The sequence below is a fragment of the Dufourea novaeangliae genome, unplaced genomic scaffold, assembly GCF_001272555.1.
Source record: "Dufourea novaeangliae isolate 0120121106 unplaced genomic scaffold, ASM127255v1 scaffold221, whole genome shotgun sequence".
NCBI lineage: Eukaryota > Metazoa > Arthropoda > Insecta > Hymenoptera > Halictidae > Dufourea > Dufourea novaeangliae.
In genome coordinates, this window is record NW_015374115.1 from 3,079,784 (window position 1) to 3,102,142 (window position 22,359).

The 22,359-nt window shown below is 40.4% G+C and overlaps 1 protein-coding gene across 1 annotated transcript in view; it reads left to right on the forward strand.

The window, feature by feature from the left end:
• LOC107191062 overlaps positions 1–20,911 on the forward strand; it is a 46,592-nt gene extending 25,681 nt beyond the window's left edge. Inside the window, exon 2 of the mRNA XM_015580008.1 lies at positions 20,126–20,911. Coding sequence (XP_015435494.1) covers positions 20,126–20,911 — 786 coding nt within the window. The remainder of the gene's footprint in view (positions 1–20,125) is intronic.
• The last annotated feature ends 1,448 nt before the right edge of the window (positions 20,912–22,359 follow it).

Genomic DNA, 22,359 nt, shown 5'->3' on the forward strand with positions numbered 1-22,359 from the left:
CGATAAAGCATGAATTCCAGTAAGTCCATTGTAATGTATAACCAGTAGTTATTAGATACTTCAGCTTCTTTTTCTCGCGTACCTCGCTTCTCCCGGTCTCTCTGCAAATATGCAAGTGATCGGCCGTGTTGAAGGTCCCGAACGATCGATTCCACGAACCAATGATCTGTTCGGTGGGGTGGTGGGCACGGACTGTAGGGCGGTGTCTGTGCTTGCGCGGCCGCCCTACGGATGCCCCGGCATGGGCCTTCTCGCCTGTAATCCGTGCCACGTTCCCCTCTAGGGGCAGCACGTTGGGAGTAATGAGGCCCATTCCGGTGGCCACGCGGCACACCCCACCGAAGGATTATCTGGGGCAAGGGGGCCGGTTTTAAGGATCGGCAACACGGTCGCGTCGTTTCGAGTCAACCGGCGTTGCTCGCCACTTTGCATCAGAGAGAATTGATGCTCTCCTTCCGAGAGCATCGACTTTGAAACATATTCTCCTTCTGAGAGTATGCCACCCCTTTGTTTCTAATAATTACTGGGTATACAGCTAAAAGGAGTGATCAATGGAACTTTGATTCCATTTATCTCTCTTCCATTTATCTTAGTTTATTTAGTTAAGTTAAGTCGATTGTAAGACTAGTATAAGTTCAAGAATGAAGACATCGAACTTCATTTTATTTTCAGGTAGACTCAAGAAAGAAGCCATCCGCCGAGGGATTTAGATATTTATAGTATAAGCGTATTTAGATATCTAAGTTAATTGTAAAATTATTGTGAGAGGTGGATAGATGGAACTTGTGTTTCCATCTATCTTCCTTGGGTCTCCACTTGCAGCAACCTCCACGTGGTGAGACCTGGTAATCGGTGTTATCCTCGATTTGCATTTTTGTAATCCTTTTTAATTATCCTCGATTTGCATTTTTGTAAATCGAGGATAATGCCGAGCTAATGGCTGCAAACCCATTGTAAAATAATTTTAATGTATACTGAGTAGTTATTATTTTAACTGCCGTTGTTCTCCACTTAGCATCAGAGAGAACGAGTGCTCTCTTCCGAGGAGCAGAAGATTCTTCCTTGCTAGCGAAACCAGGGCAATAATGTGTGTATCGCTATATGCAGTCACGAGTGTGTGTGTACTGTGCGTCATTATGGTGTCAACGTAATTGCTGAAGTCAGAAACTTTTATGTAGAGTGCGCTCGAATCAGCGTGATTTTCGTGGGACACCAAGTCCCATAAGATGTTAGGTCTATTCTTATATCTCGTCTGTGATGCAAGTAAGAAGAAAGCGACAGATAACATAGACAGAAGGTAACTAAATAATTACATGTTAAATCATTTTCACTGGTAGTTAGGTAATTATTCCATTTTTAACGTAGCAATTCCAAACTTGATCAGGAATGAAATTTTTCGTGTCACTCAAAGCAACAATTATCAGGGTTAATTTAATTCTCGAAAACGATTCAATAATGTGCTAAATAGAGTTCAATTAAATCAATCACGATACTGACATAAAATTTATTTCCATATCGTTTGTACAAATAGATTGAATGATAGTAGAGGAGAAGCTAAATTTCAATCAATATGCCTCGATTGACCGATTTTAACCATCGAATTGAAACCCATGCATTATTACTTATTAGAAACTAAGTTTATTCTAGCATGAACAAGTTCACAAAATCACGAAAACTAGTTAAAAATCGTCGAAACTGCCCTACCGTTGAACCTTCATCCGTCCCCAATTTCCCCAATTTAATTTATCCATCGATGTCAAATCGATACAGTGGTAAAAAAGTAATATACCGAAGAGCTAACTAGTCACAATTTGCAAATTCTTTAAAATAAAAGTCACGAAGCCTCAGCTAAACTTACCTACACATGCCAAAATAAGATTATTTCTTACAAGAAACATGTGTCAAATAGACTATATAATTTTCCTAGCATTTTCTATTAAGTGATTGTACTCTACTACAAACGGGGTAGTTAAACAAACCTTCCCCTAATTGTAAGGCAAGTTAATGATACTCGATCCAACACACGCAGATTTTCAAACACAAATCCGTAAAATGAACGTCCAATCCAGATGTTCGCAGAATTTCCATCAAGAATGGGAAGCCTTTCCTCTCTGTTGCGCCAGACGAAGCCAGACGCACACACGGTGTACGGGAGGCAAGCGAGATTAAGGGTGAAAAATCGCCAGCCCCCACCCCTCCCGTCCCTGACTTCACGGTGCCTTTAAAACGGCCAAACAAAGCCGCGTCGGGGTAAAAAGAACCGGAAATTCCGCGGAGTCGGCGTGTTCCGGTATCTACGCGTGGCCCCGGCCGCCATTTCCCTGTAAATTTTCCGTGTGACCGCCGCCGCTCCCGTAAACCCGCGCACCGAATAAATTCATTTGTTATGAGAACGGCCCCCGCGCCGTCAGACGTTATCGGACGAAACACGTCGGAATTGCTTAACGAAACGGAATTGCTGTTCGCCTACGTTTACCCCCTCGTTCCGTTATCGAGCCGCTAAATGCCTGGCCACCACTTCTCCGATCCTCTATTCGTCTCTTTTACCTGTTATTCTCCCTCCGCCGTCAGTGGCGCCCTCTACTTTTTTCGAAATAAGTAAACTCCGTTCGTTGATAGATCGACAATAAACCCCTTTTATTTGTTAAATACTATTCTGTATTATTTTTTAAACATTTAAGTACTAGAATGGCTGAACAAATTTGCTGGCAAAATGACGTACTCAGGCTCCAGAGTAATCTGGATCAAAGAGTTTGATAAATTCTTTATTTTATCTTTACTTCACTAAAGTCCCTAAGAGAAGAAAGAATTTTCTACTTTTACTTCACAAAATGACATTTTGCACAAAGATACTTAGATTCCACAGAAGGGACCCTTTTCGAGTAATGGAACACTGCAATAATCGTTCAATATTAAGGAATATTTCCAACGGTAAAAGAGTCAGTACGTACTTTTGCATAGACTCTGCTGTTTTACGCCATTTTACAGGCTCAGCAAGCGCAGCTTCCTTCGAGATGTCCGTGCAACTTTATCCAGAACGACGTAGTCTCCTCTCGATTATCGTCTGGCTTGTTCTACGCGATTATTGTCCAGGCATTATCCCCGCCAGTGGAAGAGGGGAGGCCGTAGAACCTCTGAATCATACTTTGTTTCCCCTCCACTTTTGTTGGGTCTGAAGCATTTCTTCCTATAAGATTATTGTCCCGGCACGGACATGAGTTCGGGACGATAATCGAGAGTCTGTATCGCGTGTTCATTTCGGCAGATCGGATTGCGTTATCGTGATTCCACAACAAATTTTAATTATCATACCACGAGTGAATCCTCACTCGGCTGAAATTAATCGGGCCAGCCAGCGAATGGGAAATCGATGCGCGACCAGCAGAATTTTCGGAAATTCGATTCCACCGTGATGGCTACGTAACCGGAAGGAGCAGTTCGGTCGGACTCGATGATGGAATTCATGGGTAACCTACGTCGAAGATCGTTCTCAAAGGCTTTACTGAAGGCACGAAACAAAGTTCCCCAAGAACCTTTCCTATTATTGCATTACTAAATAATATGACGTGACGGAAGTAGAGAAGAATTTCATTAATCTTAATTCTGAGAATATTTAACTGCGTTTCGTACTTTCAATTAACACGGTCCCACTTATTTTAATTAATTAAAGTCTTACTCAATTGCTAAATTAGCTGAATGTTATTCTACCATAAGAATGGGTTTGGGTCATTCCACGTCAAGCGGATCACTTTTGTACACGATGTCTGGGATTTTGCTTAAATTAAAACATGTTGTAGGCTCTGTAAATTTAAGTCATCGTTTCGCTGGTTTCGAAATTGTTTAAAAGATACAGACCACCAAAGTTGGCAATTTTCACCGAAACTTACAAAAACTGTCGTCACTTTAACGTAGATTTTCAAAGTTAAAACTTGTTCCTGATACTTTTTCTATGCATTTCCCGTATTTTGCAACAATTTAGTTTTAACCTCGATTCATCTCTCTATCTTATTTCTATCAAAAGTTCTACAATTTTGACACAAAAATATGCAGTTTATTCAACTGTGCACAGTGAACTTGACGCACAGTAGTCCAGAAATTTGAGGGTCTGTATCTTCTAAAAAATTACGAAACTAGCGAAATGATGACTTAAACCTCCCCTATTTTCACATGGACCATAACATATTTTCAAATTGAGCAGAATCTCAGACATCCTGTACAATAATGATCCACTTGGCATGAAGTGACCCGTATAATGAGCAATTCTTCAATTTCGTCAATGCATATGGGACTTTATTATTTGAAGTGAAAAGCGTAAAAATTAGAGGTGAAACGTGTACATCTTCAATTATCCCGCCATTAAGAAGAATATTACAAACGAACACTGTAAAAATTCATTCTCCATTAAACCGTCGTTTAAAACGCAATGAATCGAAAATTTTAATAGTTGCGGCTTGGTCCACGAGATGCTCGTTACGCGTCGAGCAAACTTCTTGCTCGTTTAAAAAAAAAACGAAAAATACCCCGCGCAACCGGTCATCCCAGTTTCATTATTTTTTAATATTCAGCCGGGACAGGAGACTCTTTTTTCTATTCGCCGTGACAATTAAAACAAATTTGGTTCGATAGCCTGAGACACAAGGAAAGTAATTTAATTAGTCCCCATTTCGAATTCAAGTTCTTCCAGAACGTAAACTGTTTCATATTTATAAAATTAGCCGTTATAATATTATTTATTAACCCTCTCGGCCAGCTGGATTCTTCTACGGAGTCTTTTGACTTAATCACCTTTCATTAGCAAAAGAACTGCTGGAAATTGTGTTAAGATACTTCCACTGTAAAAATTGATTTCTGCAGAACTGAACATACGTTGCTATGGTCGCCATTTTGATTGAAGTACAGACATATTAACTTAACAAGTATATTAACACTAGAACTACCAAGCAAGTCAAAATGACTTGTCAATACACTCTTACAACGACGAGTAAAATGTTATGACAATACATTTTCTCAGATCTTTTGCACCTTTTATTACGATATGAACGTGAAGAAATTAGTAAATTTCTAAATTTTCAAAGGTTTTTCACATTTATCCACCGATCAAAGCAAATATGCGTTTACCGTGGGTAGTTCTAGTGTGACCAAACATATAAAAGTCTAACTATAAGATATAACAAATTTTAAAAAAAATTTGCCCGTCCTCTAAAAATCAAATGGTTTGAGGTTATGTACAAAATGGCGGCCATAGTGTCGCTATCGCGACTTTCCACGAGAAAAAATCGAATCCAGGTAGGTAAGTAAATACTTACCTACACCTTCGTTCGGTAGGTGCCGTCGTACATTCCCAAGAATACGAAGCCGACGCATTGTAGATGTTATTATTCATGGCGTCGTATTGCATTAGACGCAGAACGGGGGGTAGGACGGATTTCTACGTCGCCGTGCACGTCTACCCGAATCCTATCAGCGGACGTATGTCGCGGGATAAGGGAAATTATTAGAGGCAGACGCGAAAGGAGAGAAGCCAGACGGCGAGGAAAGGTGGGGGTAAAAGGGGGAGAATAAAAAAATATAAAGAAGCGTATAAGGAAACCGTCACGGAATAAAACTCCACCGCCTCGGCTAAATCAAATCACTCGCAGTCTTCCCGTCGACTGAGCTGGCGTCGACATTTTGCACGTGATTTGCAAACGCGAGCCCCGTGAAATTTAATTTGCCCGCGTATTTATGGAGCGACGTGTTCGCGCGATAACGGACCAGAGTAATAAAGATGCGTCTCCCGCGGGCAGATAAGAGCGAGCTTTAAAACAATTTTTGGGGGTAATTTTTATAAAGAAGAGTACATTGTGCTCATTTCGGTGAGATACTAGAAAAAATCGTGTTGGATCAGTGTGGAGAGTTAACGTGAAAGATATACACTGGCATAAGTATAAAACCATCCTAAAATTGACAAGGCTTATGTATTGTGATTAATATAGAAACAAACCACTTTTTTTCTAGGGAATATAGTCTATCCTTTTCTGGAGAAATATTATTTATCAACACGATTTCAGACATGATATACTTGGTCTGTTTTTATTTTAACCGTAATACATAAGAATTGGATCTTTATGCAAAATGGCGTTTTGTAAAGTAATTTATGAAGACAAAAGTGAAAATAGAAAATTCATCCTTCCTTTGGCGATTTTAGTGAACTAGACACAAAACAAGAAATGTATTAAATTCGATAAAAGTTTTGTCGTTTGGTATATGTTACATACTTCTATATGCCAAAAATGCAAAAATCCGCAGTCAATTATTAATATTAATTATATTATATTTCAACCTCATAGATTAATAATTGTCCACAAATTTCTTTAAAAGAAACATCACTGTTAATAATTCCCGTACATACAGATACTGACTCTCGCGCCATTATTCTAACCTCAAACTTAACCATTCAGAATTTGAAAAACTATCAAACTATACGATAACAATTGTACCCTTTACACATGTATATTAACCTGACACCTATATTTAAAGTCAGAGAGTCCACGATTAAACCATAAAATATACAAGTATAAACTACGAATAAAGTAAAAGAAAACGAGTTGAGGAATACGACAAAATGGCGCCTGATAAAGGCACGGAGCAGCGCACAACCAAACACACTGTGGCCGTGCTTCGCGTTCGGAATAACCGATCCGAGTTCGCAATTAGAAACTCGTTCAGCGAAAGGCGATAAGAATTTCCGAAGAAAGGAAGAAAACATAGAAAGAAGAACGAAAAGGGGAGGTTGTCGCGATGGGGAGGCGCAAACCATCTCGCTCCTCGCCGTTAGCGATCGCGGTCCTTGGATCTCCAATGCAAATAGCCGGCGATGAAACCGAAGAATAATCAAAGTGTAGCAACCGCGGTAGAAAAACTGCGCTGGAGCCCCGACAGGAACGAGAAAGAAGAAAAAAAACAGAAGGAATCGACGCGTGGACTTCAGGGAAACTTTAATGACATTTCTTATTTCCAGTCGTTTCTAGGAATCTCATCGACACCTCTGACCCCCCCCCCTCCCCCTCCTCCACTTATTCCTCTTCATCATCATCGCTGAAGTAATTTTCCACGGCGGGACACCACCCCCGTCGGCCACTTTATTTGCTTTCGAACTTTGTACACTCTCCTCTGATTAACGACGTTTCCGGTCCCGTGGAGGGACCGCTCGGCCGGGTTCGCGTTTCGAACGTCACATTAGCTTCGCGGCCTGAATTAGTTATCGGGGGCGTTCCTGTTTTAAACTGACCCTGCCACGTCCCTAACTACGGGGGCAAGTGACGTCCCCGCGTCGCTGAAAACCTTATGCATTATTTAATCGAATGTATGACAAGATTCGGAACGGGTCCGAGTCTTATAGAGGGTGTGCCGTTTTAATCAATACTCCCGAATATCTTCGAAACCGTTGATGGATATCGAAAAATGTTTTCGGCCCATTTATTTCATTATTTCATTTTTTCAAGTCATAAGTAATCGAAAATATATGCGTTTAGTTAATAGAGGCTGTTGGTCTTGTTTTCAATGATACTGTGATATAAATTTTACGCAAAATTTCGTAACGGTACTTAAATAATCCAGCATTCTTGCAATGTATGTGTCACCTATATTTGAGTGACGTGATAGTCAAAGTGTTAAGGGGTCAACTATACAATCGATGACCTTCCCATTTATCAATATTTCTATGCCAGGATACCAAAAATAAAACTGTACTCCTTTTTGCGAGTTAAATAATACGAAGGAAGAAATTTGTCACGGATATTAACAATATTTTTATTTCAGTTTATAGTACCCGTTAAGTATTGAACTAAATTTCTTTTTAATTCTACTTCTTGTAGGGTGAATTACGGACATGGGTATTCGGCGGAACATCCTTACCTCCTCCATTTTTAATTAGACGGATGATTAGGAAAATGAAAAGACGAACCAAGTAGGAGTAGAAGTGAATTGCTAGAGGACGATTTCCGTTAAAAAGAAAAGGGGATACAGATTCTCAGTCTTTAGGGTAGCCTTCTAGGGCCACGAGTAGGTACTGACCGATCAAGATTCACCGTTTATTTCAACGGTGTTTCAGCCGGAGGTATTTACTTCTCTCAGTTCTCTTCGCGTTCACGGAGGCGGAACGGGAGAGGCGGAGAGTAGACGATGATCCTTGAGCTACTTCCAGGCAGTCGTGCATCGACGCTTGAAACAAATTGCGTCTGTAATTATAGCGCCCTACTTCACCTGATTACGGAACTACAGAGCAAGGGGGTGGATTACAGGAACGGACTTCGAAAAAAGTCGCCGACGAATTTAAGAAACGCCATGTATTTCGAGCGCTGGCGTCCAGAAAAATATGATGTCGGATAAATAATATAGTAGCGAATTCTTAAAGTCTATTGCAATCGTCTTTACAGTATTAAGAGTCGAATTAGTACAGAATGATTAAATTGTGGATTTTTACAAATTAATTTACTGAATTGAATTTATGTCAGAGATGAGTTTAATTTCTTAAAGGGTTCGTTAGGTCCAAAGTAAAATAACCTTTGTACTCACTTTTGTCGAAAATTATTACTGTGTTGTGTTTTGCATATTCATATTTACGATAAATGCATAAAATCTGCACTCTAAAAATGATGTGCACCGTAAGTTACTACTAATATTAATAGTAACTACTTCTATTAACGTATATTTATAAATACTCTTCAAACATTCGTTCAACCACTGCCCAAGAAACAACCCTTAAAACCGTTGCATCGCAACGGGGAGGATCGTCCAATTTTAAAGTACCGTATTACGGAGACGAATCCAGAAAAGGCGAGATAAGACATTCCGTCGTTCCCTACAAAGATATTTTAATTGATTCGTCCCCGTGGAGACGTCTTCGATCCCTTTGTCCCGTCTCCGGTGTATCGCTCGCGCCGCCCCGCGTCTGTCGTTCCTCCGCCGAGCAAAGGACCAGAGACAATCCCAATCGTTCGCACTTTCACGGGAACCGTCTCTTGCCCGAGGAACCGATGGGCTGAGGACTGTCCCGCAAGAGAACGAGGGATCGTTTCTTCTACCACCCAATCCCCTCGGGGGGGATCGGGAACGAGGGGAAAAAGGGTAAATGAATAGCGACAAGTCGCGCCGAGGTTCCCGTACCGGGAATAAAGATGGAAGGAGCGTCGGGGGAGCGGAGGGAATGAATGCTAAGAGCCGTTACAGAAACTCGATGCTACAGCCATTTGGCGGACAAATGTGATCGGCGTGCGAGAATTCTGGACACGGATCGGAACTCTCGTGGTGAACGAGAGAGGAGATCGAGACGATGGGAAATTCGTACGTGGGGATGGTTTACTGGGAAGAAATGTGAGCGCAATGAAAGAATTAATGATGGGAATGTTTCGAACCAGAAGATACTAGTATGTGCAATTCGAGGATAAATCTGTAGATATTGCAAAGGTAGCGAATTTCTCACAGAGATATACCTCGTGCAAAGTCGGGATAGGGTCATTTCAGGCGAAACTTTTTGAAACACCATTTCAGATTTTGTTCAAGTTTGAATATGTTGTAGTCTGTAGGTATATACAGGGTGTCCCATAATGGCTTCAACTCCCGAAAATGAGGGGTTCTTGGGATGATATGAAACAACTTTTTCATTAGCAAAAATGTTCTCCGAGGAATTGTTAACGAGATATTAACGAAAAACACCAATCAATCAGAGCGTGAGCCATTAATAAATAGTCATTAAAAAATAATAAGTCGAACGTCTGAAATAACAAGCTATGGATCATGTGTTAATATTAACATGAGTTTAAATAGAAGTCTTTATTATTGTATGACATTTTTGGTGTTTGCTATTACAGCATGCCCCTCAAATAGTATGTACAAATTACATACAGAACTATCTGGTATCTTCAGTCGTAGGTATGGTATATTTTATATATTTAATTAATACTGCAGCTTCAAACTCTAATACAAAAATATTAGAAAGATTCCAATTAAAACTACAAAGAACCATAGTGATTGTCACATGATTCGTTACGAATGAAAGAATAACAAATACCAACAATGGAAGCAAAAATTGCTAATTTTAGTGAAGAACATATAAGCAAACTTAATAATAACCCGAATCAACTAACAATAAATTTTAATGAGTAAAACAAACAGGCACTAAAATATTAAAACTCTGCAAACCTCTAAACTTTGATAGATTTAGATAATTTCAAATAAGTTAAAAAATATGCCATACAGATTGTTCACTTTAATGATGTAAGGTGTAAGTCATTGGACGAACACGTTATAATACCTGCTATTAAATTCACTTATTGTCAATAAAATGATTGTAAATAGATAGGAAAATAAAAAAAATTAATGCCAAAGTAAGAATTTGTGATTATCATTCATATTAGTATAAACTCTGATTAGTATATCCACTTTATATTAGAATGCATTCAGCTGAGAAAAGCACAGATTAAAAAACACAGTCGAAAGTCATTTTTAGATGATAGATTCACCTAGTAAAAATATCTTCAACTAAATGAAATAAAGAAACAGATCACTCTTTCAACGTTTTACGTCGGACACAGTGCCTGATTGTTTGACAGAGAATGCACACGACAGAAAACGCTTTAGACGGGGACGTTTTATAAATATAAAAGCGGAAGTGCAGTACGACGACGCCAAGACGGGAGAAAAAGGAAGAGCAAGAGGGAGGCGGAAAGAAATCGTGGAAGGGTATAGAAATGGATTCAAATTAAGGGCCTCGAGGATGACCTCTATATAAGGAGGAATCGAGATTAAAACGAAAGCCGGAAGTTGATGAGACCGGATCATTAAGCAACTGGCTCCGAGGCTCCCTATTGTGCAAACAATGCTCGAAAGAGATGAGAATGTTCGATCATAAAAAAAAAGAAAATACAGAAACGTGGAATAAATCGTAAGAAACGACGGAAGCAGTACTTACGCAAATTGAACAAAAAATAAGAACCATGGAGAGGATGAACCTCTCTATTCACATAAAGCTTTACAGTTTTAACCTTCTTCTACTGGATCTCTTTCGTGCTTTTAAGAAAAAATATTCGATAATTATATTTTTAAGAAATTCAGTATGTATCAGCTTTACATTTATTATTGCACTCGGTGATATGAATATGACATAAGACACAGAGTATATTTAAATACATACACATATATAGTATATCATAATTATCGTAAATTCTCGACAAAAATTCAGGAAGATCTCTACGTTAAATGCATCTACTTTTAATCTTTCTCGGCCGCTGGTAAAATACCAAGACAAGCTACCAAGGTTAGACCTAAAATTAAGGAGGCCCACAAATAGTAGCCCTCGACGATGACTGTTCTAAAACAGGCCCGAGTTTCGAGCATTAATCGAAGATTTACTGTACTGATATCTAAAATTTAAAATGAAGCAGAATTTTGGATTCTGTACTAGAGGTTTTACTAGTTACATATGTTAATGATAACACATTGATATTATTCAATTTTATTAAAACATTTATTTTATTTCGTTTTTCAACTAAGATGACGCTATAAATGCATAAACATTCACAGTCTACTCATAATACAAATGAATTGCAAATCGTTCTTTTTTTCTAGATATCGACACCTGTTTTAATCGCCATCGCTTCAATTACCATTGAAATACAATCGGTCTCTCGAGCGTATTCCATCACAAAGTGGAAAATGGACATCCTGAGTTATTAGCTTTCTCTCTTTCCGCTGTTATCAAAAAGAATACAACAGGCAACGACGGAAGAGGATTCAGCGAGAAGGGAAATTAACAGCTGATAACTGGTTACCTACGCGTTTCGCGAGCCGGGAACGGTGATTTTACAAAAGCACCGCCAACTGTGAAAACAAGACGAAACCGTCTTTCAGGTGCCACTCCAAGTATAATTCGCCGAGATTTCTGAACAACCACCGCTGAAAGGTCAATATTTTCCTTCAGAGTCGCGCGCGCCTACCACCCCAACTCCGACCACGCGCGCCCCGGCTCGGATCGTGTTTTATCTCGGCCGTCTCTGAACGGGTTCGTGTGGCGCGAATGAGATAATGAAAAACGAAGAATCGCGTGTAACATGTCCCTATATAGAGTGTGAATGAATCCCGTAAAAATGAACAAAGATTGAACGATCAATATCAAACGCAAAATTCACTATCGTCACGTTTCGTTCGTGTTAATGGATGTTCAACTTCCAACCATTTCAAAGGCCTGTGTCCACTCGAGTAGATTCGTAATCTATACCATTCTATTATATGTTCTTATTAAGTTCAGTAGATTGAAACGATACGAGAGATAAGACACATCGATGTCGAAAAATTAGACAGAAAACTTTGATACCCTTTTGATAGAAAGTAATTTTCATAAAAGTAATTTAAAAAATTTTTTAAAAAGAAATTTTCATAACATTTCTTTCTCAATAATTTTATCGTTGACCTTGAAATTTCTCGATAGCAATCGAAAGTTGAAGCTTTTAAGAATATTCTGTTCAATTTTCAACAAAATTCATGATCATTAAAAATTTGCAGGATCCACCTTAAATAATTAAACTTGTATTTCGCCCAAAATATAAATAAACAATTTCCACAGGTTCTTCCAAACGATAGATCGAAGCAGCGAACGATGATCAAGCGGTCGAGCGAAAGTGATAACCACCAAATTCCAGGAAATCCTCCCCCTCGATGGGATCGATGGAGCGACCTTGAACTCGACGGGTGACCCGCACAGCCAGGGTATAATAAGAGAGCTTCTCTCCTCCAAGTAAGCCTCTCCCGGCCCAGAAACCACGGGATTATTTTTCGATGGTATCGTCCGGTCTCGGGTAACCAACCGAGATGGAGGTAGGAGCTAAAGGAGGTGGGGATCGAGCGCGACGGAAGGACTCTATCGACGCCAAAGTGGTCTCGAGTCAATCGGCTCGAGATTTGAATCTCGGCGGAACGACCGTGGAAAAAGAAAAGGGGCATCAGACAGAAACTGGATTCTCCGGAGGAATCGAATTCACTTCCATCCACCGGAGATCCGGCGAGAACGTTCTCGAGAACCTCGAAGGGATCCTTCGCTAACCGGCCATTAAACCTCCAATTGATTGCCGATCGCACTTAGGAAATTGTTTCGCGTAATTAATCGACAGGGGGATTTTAGACGTTCTTGGGTCGCGCGGGGTTGATTGGGACAGTTTCTTTACGATTTAACTGTAGAAACGTAGCTCCATGTCTCTGTATTCTTGTAGAAAATCAGTTTTGCATAAAATGTTTTTGGAACATTTTGGATGGAGATTAATATCGGCGTCAAATATCAGAGCCAAAATTGGTGGACAAAAATATCTGCAGATTTTTCATGTTATAGACATTATAAGTATAATTTTATATTATGGACAGACATTAGCTATGTTTCGTAGACTTCTTCAGATTTCGTGAGTAGTATTTCGATTGGTCTTTCGTTTCCAGAAAATCTGGTTTTCATAACATTTACGAAATACATATGTTTAATGACTGAATTATTGATACTTCTGTTGAAGAGAAACCTTATTCGTAACCTTATTTACATATTTATAGAAGTCATGTTAATGTTACGTTAGATCTCAAAACAGTGATCATCCTCTGTTATGGAAACCTGAGATCGTAGAAGGGCATGCGTATCAGATGTCTGCCTTCCTGATTCCTATTGTCTCAAAGCATACTACCCAATAACCAACATGGAAGATGATCCGTACAATGCTATCTGGACCCCAAAGAGGAGAACGTGTCTCGCTTCACGGTGTTCCTTCTCCTACTCAACAAGTTTAATCTCCTAACCGACGAATAAGGTCTATAAAACTTCAGAAGCTGAATTTTAATTCGGAAAATTATCAAAAAATATTTCAGTACATCAAATAATTTTTATTATTCCGTCATGTTTAAACTTTTCGCCCCTAACGCAAACGATAGCCGACTTTCGTAAAGTGATCCGTGGATACTAATGCTGACTGACTGTACACATACGTCATCCGTAAGCCATTAAATGCCAGTTTTTAAATATTAACAAAATATAATTTCACATAAACATTGTTTTTATGTGAATTCTATTTTGTTGTTTCTGGATGAAAAATTAATATCTTTGATGCAATAATTGAAAACAATGATGTATGTAACTGCCAGTTTTCACCAACCAACACCTAATAAAATCTGCAAAAGATAGTACAGATATCCATTACAATCCCCACCAGAATAGAGACGTGCAACCACCGTTCAAACATCGAAAGAAAGGGGGTTGGGGAAGATTTCACGGATCGTTCGCCTCGTGATCCCCCTCTTTCGTCGATCCTTCGGTTCCCCCCGGTGGTGTGTCCCCGGCTAACCGCGCTACCAAGTAGAAGAGGTCTCGACACATAATCGATATTCAATCACGTACGACGACATCCTCGCCGCTGCTGCCCCAGTTCCGAAACAGGCGGCGCGATCTGGGGGACGCGACGGTGGTTCTCGCCGTTCCGTAAAACCGCGGGTTGAAAAGGGGGGGAGCAGAGAGAACGGGACAGGAAAAATCCAGGGTTGAATTCTGGGATTCCAATATGTCTCGTAGCGATCCGACACGGAGCGTCTTCTCAATTTCCCAACCGAGGCCGTGCACCGCGGATACTGCGGAGGCTGGAAAGATTTTAGGGTGCGCGCGAGTACGAAATCGAACAACCGACTTCCGGGAACCGCTGATGTCCGTGATTCACGATGAATACGGAGAACGGTTTTGACCACCGGCTAGTGGTGTGTAATCGAACCGTTCAAATTGGAACTGTAAGGATTCGGATATTCGAACTATTCGAACTATTCGAATTATTCGAATAATTTCGAATACGAATAATTAATTGGGAGAATTCGAATAGTACGAACTATTGGAACAATTCGAAGAGTGCGGAGTATTCGAATAGTATAAGAATGACGAAAATTCAGAGTTTACGTTTGAAAAACAAATGAATGTAAAGGTCAATGTGAAACGAATTTCACGATAAAGTATGAAAAATGTATGTTCAGATTCCTATTCTGTACATTAAAAAATTCGATCACGAATAATCCAAATATTTCGAAGTATTTTAATATTCGAATGATTGGAATATCAAATTCGAATTCTACTGCTATTTAAATATACTGCTATTCGAAATTATTCGAAATCGGGCCCGCGAAACCAGGGTTTCGAAATTACGTCGATCTGGAATATAAAATGTTCGTCGGTTCAATGGCAGTGTAAAGCGTCCGACTGTATCCCCTTTTGCTACAAAGACAGTAACCATTCCCAACTATTGTACGAACGGCACGGAATTTATCGAGGAGAAATTTTTCCAGCGAGACAGCAGCAGCTCCGTACCTCCCGAGCTACTTTCGAAGATCCAAGAGAATAAATTCTATCCATTTTTAAGATACCTTTCACTCCCGGAAGCTGTCACGAATATGGGAATCCTCGTTTTCCGCTTTACTTCGTTCACGATCGGTCCGTGAAGCTTCCGCGGACTTGCTGCCTGTTTAATTGTAAATTGATCCTAAACGTCAGGTTTACCATTAGCCACGCTCGCTGTTTTATTCTGTGAAGAATTTAATTAATTTATTCGATGCATTGTTTAATTATAAATTATATTATGATCGCGGATAATTCGGTTCAAGTGCGCCTCGGTACTATCAATGGAATTAATTAAATTTTGATTACTCGTGCACCGGTCTCTGAAAAACTCATCTATTATAGAACTAATTTTATATTAACGAATCTCAAACGAGTTTGGAACATTCGTTTATATAGAAACGGATCGAATGTCGAGGCAAGACAACTATAAATATACTGCAACTAGAACTGACACCTCGTTAAACAATAATTACTCATTTACCCACTGATATCAAATATAACCTCTTAGTGTCTTGAATAAACTAAATTGAAGTATCTTGAATTAACCATTCGCAGAACACCCAAAAAACAATGAACGTTTTGAGCAATTAAGAACTAATTAAACTAGAATTGAAACCTCGTTAAAAAGTAATTACTTGTTCATTCACTGAAATCAAACATAACCTCATAGTATTGCAAATAGAATAAATTAAAATATCTTGAAATAAAGATTCGCATTGAATTTTCGTATTGATCTCAATAATATCGTAAAAATAAAACATTGAGAACAGCTAGCGAATCTCGTTTATGGAACTTCTTTCTGCAATCAAGTTAATTCCTTCGCCAGTCCGACCAAATGGTATTCAATTCCCGATTCCTCCAAGACGCAGCCTCGAGAAACGAAATTTAGCCAGCATTTTTTAACGAGGATTCATCCTATTTCCATCTCGTACCGCGATTCCCGTGCCCATAGGATAGCAACAACGCATGGAGACTAAAATTGAAACGAGAATCTATGATACGGAGGCGGCGGGCCGAGCCAACCGTATCTTCTACTTGTCCTGCAACGCAGGACTTCCCCCCCCCCCTTCCAACCGGTTTACGTTAAATCAAGCAATCAGCTAAAGTGCACCGTGCTCGGTGGTTTCCACGAGAATGCCGATTCGACCGGATTACTTAACTTTAATCCAAAGACGTCGATACCACTATTCTTCGGGCGTCTCGAGAAGCGCGTTGCTTCCCAAGAGTTATAATGTTTGTGGACTGAATCCGGGGGAAGCCATTGCGCCGCAAAATGTACCAGGATCACGTAGGGGTCTTTTAGCGTGTGAGTATATATAGTTACTTGTTATCAGTAAAGGGTAAATGCACCAATAAATTAAAAAATATTTGGCACGTTACAATTAGATTTTTTAATATATATATTAAATTTTAATAACCTTGAAATATGTTTTAATTTGTCCCTACACATACATGTATAGATATAATAGGCGGTCTTTCTTAATTTCAGATATATTCGCGAAAAACTGCTTCTACTTATTGTCAGCATGTGTCTAATTCAAACCCTGATGGGTCAAAACACCAGGACGGACGAATACAATTAAAAAGATAACGTTAAAACAGCCATCGGATCGTAAGAAAAAGTCTCACGAGATTAGGACTGAAGGTTAGGTTAGAAAATGGCGTCGGTCGAAAAGTCCAGTCGGATACGAGTATTCTCAGGGCGAGATCGACGAGGGGAGAGGGCATCTCAAGAGGGGCGCGCGAAAAAAGTTATCAAAGCGGCAGGACAGACGAATTTTCCACCGTTGGAGCCGAGTATCCGAAGGGATTCGAAAACGGGGCCGGCCAATAAATCCCTGCCCCCAATGTCAACTCTAACAACGATCCGTCCTGACGGTGGCCAGGCGGCGACTCCGGTCGAGTAGGGGACAGGGCTCAATGGGGAGGAAAGAAACGACGGGGGTAAAAAGAAGGGGTGGTGGCAATAGCCTCGGCAAAGCTGCGGTTTCCAATTTAGTAGCGCCACTTTATATACAGTTCGGAAAGGCTCAAAGAGGGTTGGGAAGAAGACGAGAGGTGAAATGGAAGGAGGGGGGGGGGAGGGGATGTCCGACGTCGCGAATGTCGGGACGAAAAGGAGGCTCCGCGAGGAAAGAGGAAGCGGACAGACAGCGGAAAGGCGCAAGAGGTGGGGGGTGGTTGAAAAGTGGAGGAACTTGTAAGGCGACGATGAAAGCCCACAACTTGAATGGTTGGTTCCTCGTGCTTCAGTCTGATTGCCGTACGAATGTCTCGTCGCTTTCCACGGGTCATTGCTGTTTCCGGGCGTCTGCTTTCACGATGACGCGCGGACACCTTTGTTGATCCCTTGCCTCCGAATGCCACTCGGCGATTCGCTAAATGTTACGCGCTTTTTTCAAGAGAACTTGATGGACGAGGATGCCACCGGGGACCTGAATTCTTCGGGGATGAAAACTCTTCTGGGTGACGTATGCGCTTCATTTGATCCCCTGTGTGACCCCTTAGCCTTTAGGCGGTTTCACGAGGGACGAAATTGTGAAGACTTGGATTATAAATTATGGGTAGACTTACAAATTATTAATACATTTGGAGTAGAGCTAAATTATAAATTTGGTAGGGAAGAACTTTTTTAAATGGAAAGTTGCAATTGTATGGAAGGAGGAATGGATTTAAAATATATATATATAGCCTCTACGTTGCAACGTGTTATGGAGTGTTAACACATTCCCGATAGGAAACGAGAATTCTCGTTTTTAAAAATACCATTAATATTCTGTTACAAGCGAACCAACTTCCAAATGAATTTTCCGAATAATTTCGTTTCGTTCGCGAGGACGTCACCCACAAAGAAGCTGTAATATTTGGTTTTCTTAACGAATAAAATTATGCATCCGGGACGATTTTAATTGCTCAAAGCGATATTAAAAATACGGTAAATGTGCAACAGTTTACGCGAGAACGGGAACACAATCTCCCACGCGCAGAGAAGCAATGAAATTTTCATTTTCCGCCCATCACCCGCGAAACAGATCACAATTTCGTAGTAATATCGCGACAGCTTCATCCCTATTTACATGAATTTTTTTGAAAAATAATTTTCCACGATTTTTATCCGCGACACTTGTAAACATTCAAGCTTTCGTTAATAAAATTGTAGCCTTTATCGTTGTTATTTTCTCGTCGATAAAAATTTATCGAAATATCTACTCTCTCTATTTACACGATTCAACGTACTAAATGACGGCGAATATTGCAACACGCGCGTTTCACGACGTGGATCCGGCTCAAAGCAAATTTCCATAAACAAATGACGAAATATATATTTTTATTTCGTATTCACCGACATCGTTGCGATAGAAATCGATTGTGCACCTCGTGGTGAGGTGTCCGATGGCACCGGACGGTTCGGCGGGTTCACGAATGAAAGTTTACAATGCATAACGACGGGATTGACAAAACGATGAAGACATTCCGGCCCGTTAAACGGGAGAGAATCTCGGCCTTCACGTGAGAAGGGCCGATAAATTCGTCGCTTTCATCGTCATGGAGAACATCTACGCCGTAATATGCACCTTAATCCTGACGTTACCTCTCCTCATCCAGTTATACATGCTAATCGTATGTAATTCAGGGACATACATTTATTTTCTCCCGCGCGAATTCTACCAGCGGCGGCTTTTAATTCGGTGATTAAGCCCGCTCGGAGGTTAGATTTACCATAATTGTTTATTTGGTTAGGCCGAATGCATTTTCGTAATTGGTTTGAAATAATTTTTAAATTATATCAGTTTTTTGTTATTAATGAACGTGAATGAGTGAAACGCTGTATTTTGGTATTTGTTAGTATCTTTGGGGAGGACGTGATATTCTGTTACGTTATGGAAAATGAAACGACACAATTTTTAGTGAAGTTTTAAATTGTATTAAGTGAAACATAAATATTAAAGAACTACATATGTAGTAGTAAGATTGGTAACGTTTTAAGAACTATTGTTCTATTTAATATCAGCTAAAGCTTATTACAACTATGTTGACAATACATCTTTATTTATTCTTGATTGTTCATTCTTTAGCCAGATATTTAACTAGTAATATATAGTATTAGGTACGTACAAAAAGTGATTAAATTATGTGTAATTAAGTATTAAAAACTTTTAATGTGTTCGTGATATTTATTGAATGTTCATTTTATCAATGCACAGAAGATTTTAATTTCACTTTAATGCAGAAAGACACATGCGATATATAAACAATTACAGGTATAAAGTATTATATACATATAGAACCAAAATCTGTTAAAGATTAAGAGTGTTCCAACACGAACAACAGATTCTACTAAATGTACCAATCTTTGATCGTCCATTTTCTTCTTCGGATGATAATATTCAGTATATCTTCTAACCGTACGTAGAATACTCAACAAAAACTAACGAATAATTCATCGATACACCAAACACAATTCATAGAGTGATTCCTCGATGAATGCGACACGAGTAACGCCGTTATTCCCTCCACTGGGGGGACCCCCATTGGAATCAGTCAAAACAGACTAAACAGAAGCTAAGCAAAGGCTCGGTTTCAAGTAAAAAACAAATTTATATGGGGCTGCAAACCTCTCCGCCTTGCCATGAATGCTCCGAAGCAGACTCGAGTACGTCGCACTCATCGAGAGATTACTATAACACCTATTACAAACCAGATCCCACCACGTCCAATTAATTCCGCTGAAATTCTCACCAGACAAATCCAAAGAAATTATGCACGATCTTCCACTACTACGCGACCAACGACGACACGAACAACGCCCAAGCACCAAGGCTGTTGCAGCATTACTCGAAGGAACCATCCTTATTCGAAGCGAAGTCCGAATCGAAGATGCTATTAACCAGCCTCAGAAGCATTTCCTCGTCTCCAGTCATACCTCGACCATCCTCATCCACCGAAATCGAGGAACCATTGGCCGTTCTGTTACCGGAGGCCATGCACTCATCTACGTTCCTCAAAACCGGCGATGTTCTGCCCGTGGTGGACATCACGTGGACCTACAGCTCGTACCACCACAAAGCTTTCGAGACCTGTCTACGGAATTATTACGGGGTTAGGTATCCGCCCGGAGAGGTGGTACTGAACTCGATGCAGTTGCATCTACTAGACTCGCGGACCACCGTCGAGCCGTACAGATCGGCCGTCGGTCTCTTTGACTTCGTCAAAGAGAGCGAGCCGACGCTGATCGGTGGGGTCCCGAGAAAGCTGGAAATTGAGTACCTTAATCCGTTGGATCACTTTGTGGCGAGGCAGCTGCCCCTCTGCAGACCATCGACCGAGGAACGGTTCACCGAAACTACAAACGTACAGCATCGACCGTCGGAAGTGGATCACGCTGCAGCGCCATCTGACAACACGGCCCGTGACCCTATCAGAAACGTAATCACTGGCCGGGATAAGAATGCCGGGATCAATCGGAGATTCGCCAGAAAGATCGAGCCGTTCTGCAAATGCAATTTGTCTTCAGCTAGGCGTGTTTAGGGACGACGATCCCCACGACCACCACCTTCTCGAGGGGGGTTAGGAAGCTTCCAAGGACGGGCGAGAACTAGGCCTCTTTGAGAGGAACACGGAGGAGCCGATGGACCGGGAACCGATCGGGTCTGATTGGTCAAAAGGCGACCCGGGACGTTTGAAGGGAAATGCTCCGTTGCGGAATTACGAGGGCTTCGACTCTTTTTTTTTTTTTTATCTTTTCCTCTGCGTTTTGACTAAGTACGTGTAATGTAATAAGTGTGGAGATGGGGAAGGAGGAAGGAGTAGGCGCAAGAACAACCGTGAACCGGGTAGTTCTGTCTTCACTGCCGTGGATGACTCACTTTTTTTTAGTCTCTTAAATGTACGGACTTTTATTATTTAAAGTGTAAATTGTTATTTATTGCTGCTTATACTTTCTGTTGAGTTTGTTCCTTTGTAGAATAAACGCTTGTGTACCTGTCTGACGAGTTTTTGAAAAGGTTTTGCTTTCAAGGTAGGTATTAGCAATAACAAATTGGGGTCAGGGATGCCTCCCGCTGTTTTCTGTCGGTCAACCACCGCGTTTTCACTTCCCCTTAAGATATTATTCTTACTAACAAGCACCTTTTTATTTTATTACTTTTCTGTCCTTTCCCTGGGACTCGAGTAACGTTTCCTTAGTACTGTACCAGTCGTCAACGCGAACACATCCAGTTTGCACGAAATAGCTTTCAAGAAAGAGCATCTGTGTTTTTTTGTAGTATTAATTTATTACAGTGAATTTTGGTTATAGTGTTCATGCGTGTTATATTTACTATGTATTCGCGTTGTATTTAGTGTTTATTCTGTGTCTGTGCTTCGGTCTCCCTTGCGGATTGGAACGAGTACCCAGGTGTAAGTACATTTCTAACCCAAATTTGTTATCGTTACTAATTCGAAAACGGAACCATTACGCACAAATTCCTTCATTCTTGATTTTCGATTTTATTTTGATACATAGAATCACTTTTTGACCCCTATATGAGGACTTTACACTGTTTTAAAAATACGAACTTAATGTCATTTTTAGACTATTATGTACTTATATTAAAAACAAGACGAATTAGAACAAAATAATTTCTGACACCAGTAGCCCAACACCCTCTACAAGCCACCGATAAATAAAGGCTCGACAATTCTTCAAATTAAAAATGTAGTTACCACAAAGAAATCATTTCTCCCGTGAAAGAAGGACCGACGGTGCTGTAATTAACGATAGGAAAAGAACGAGGCTAGCCGGTAGCCAATAATGAACACTAGCTTTAATTGAATCCTCTGCGGGAAGTTCATAGAAGGCGTTAAACAAACTATCGCCATGCGGGCCACGTTGGACCGCGCGTTCGCTGCTGGATCCCTATAAATCCTTTTCGCCCCTCGTACGTACCGCCCTCCATCTTCTACGCTCTCCTCGAGCAGAATTCCCCTTTTTTTTT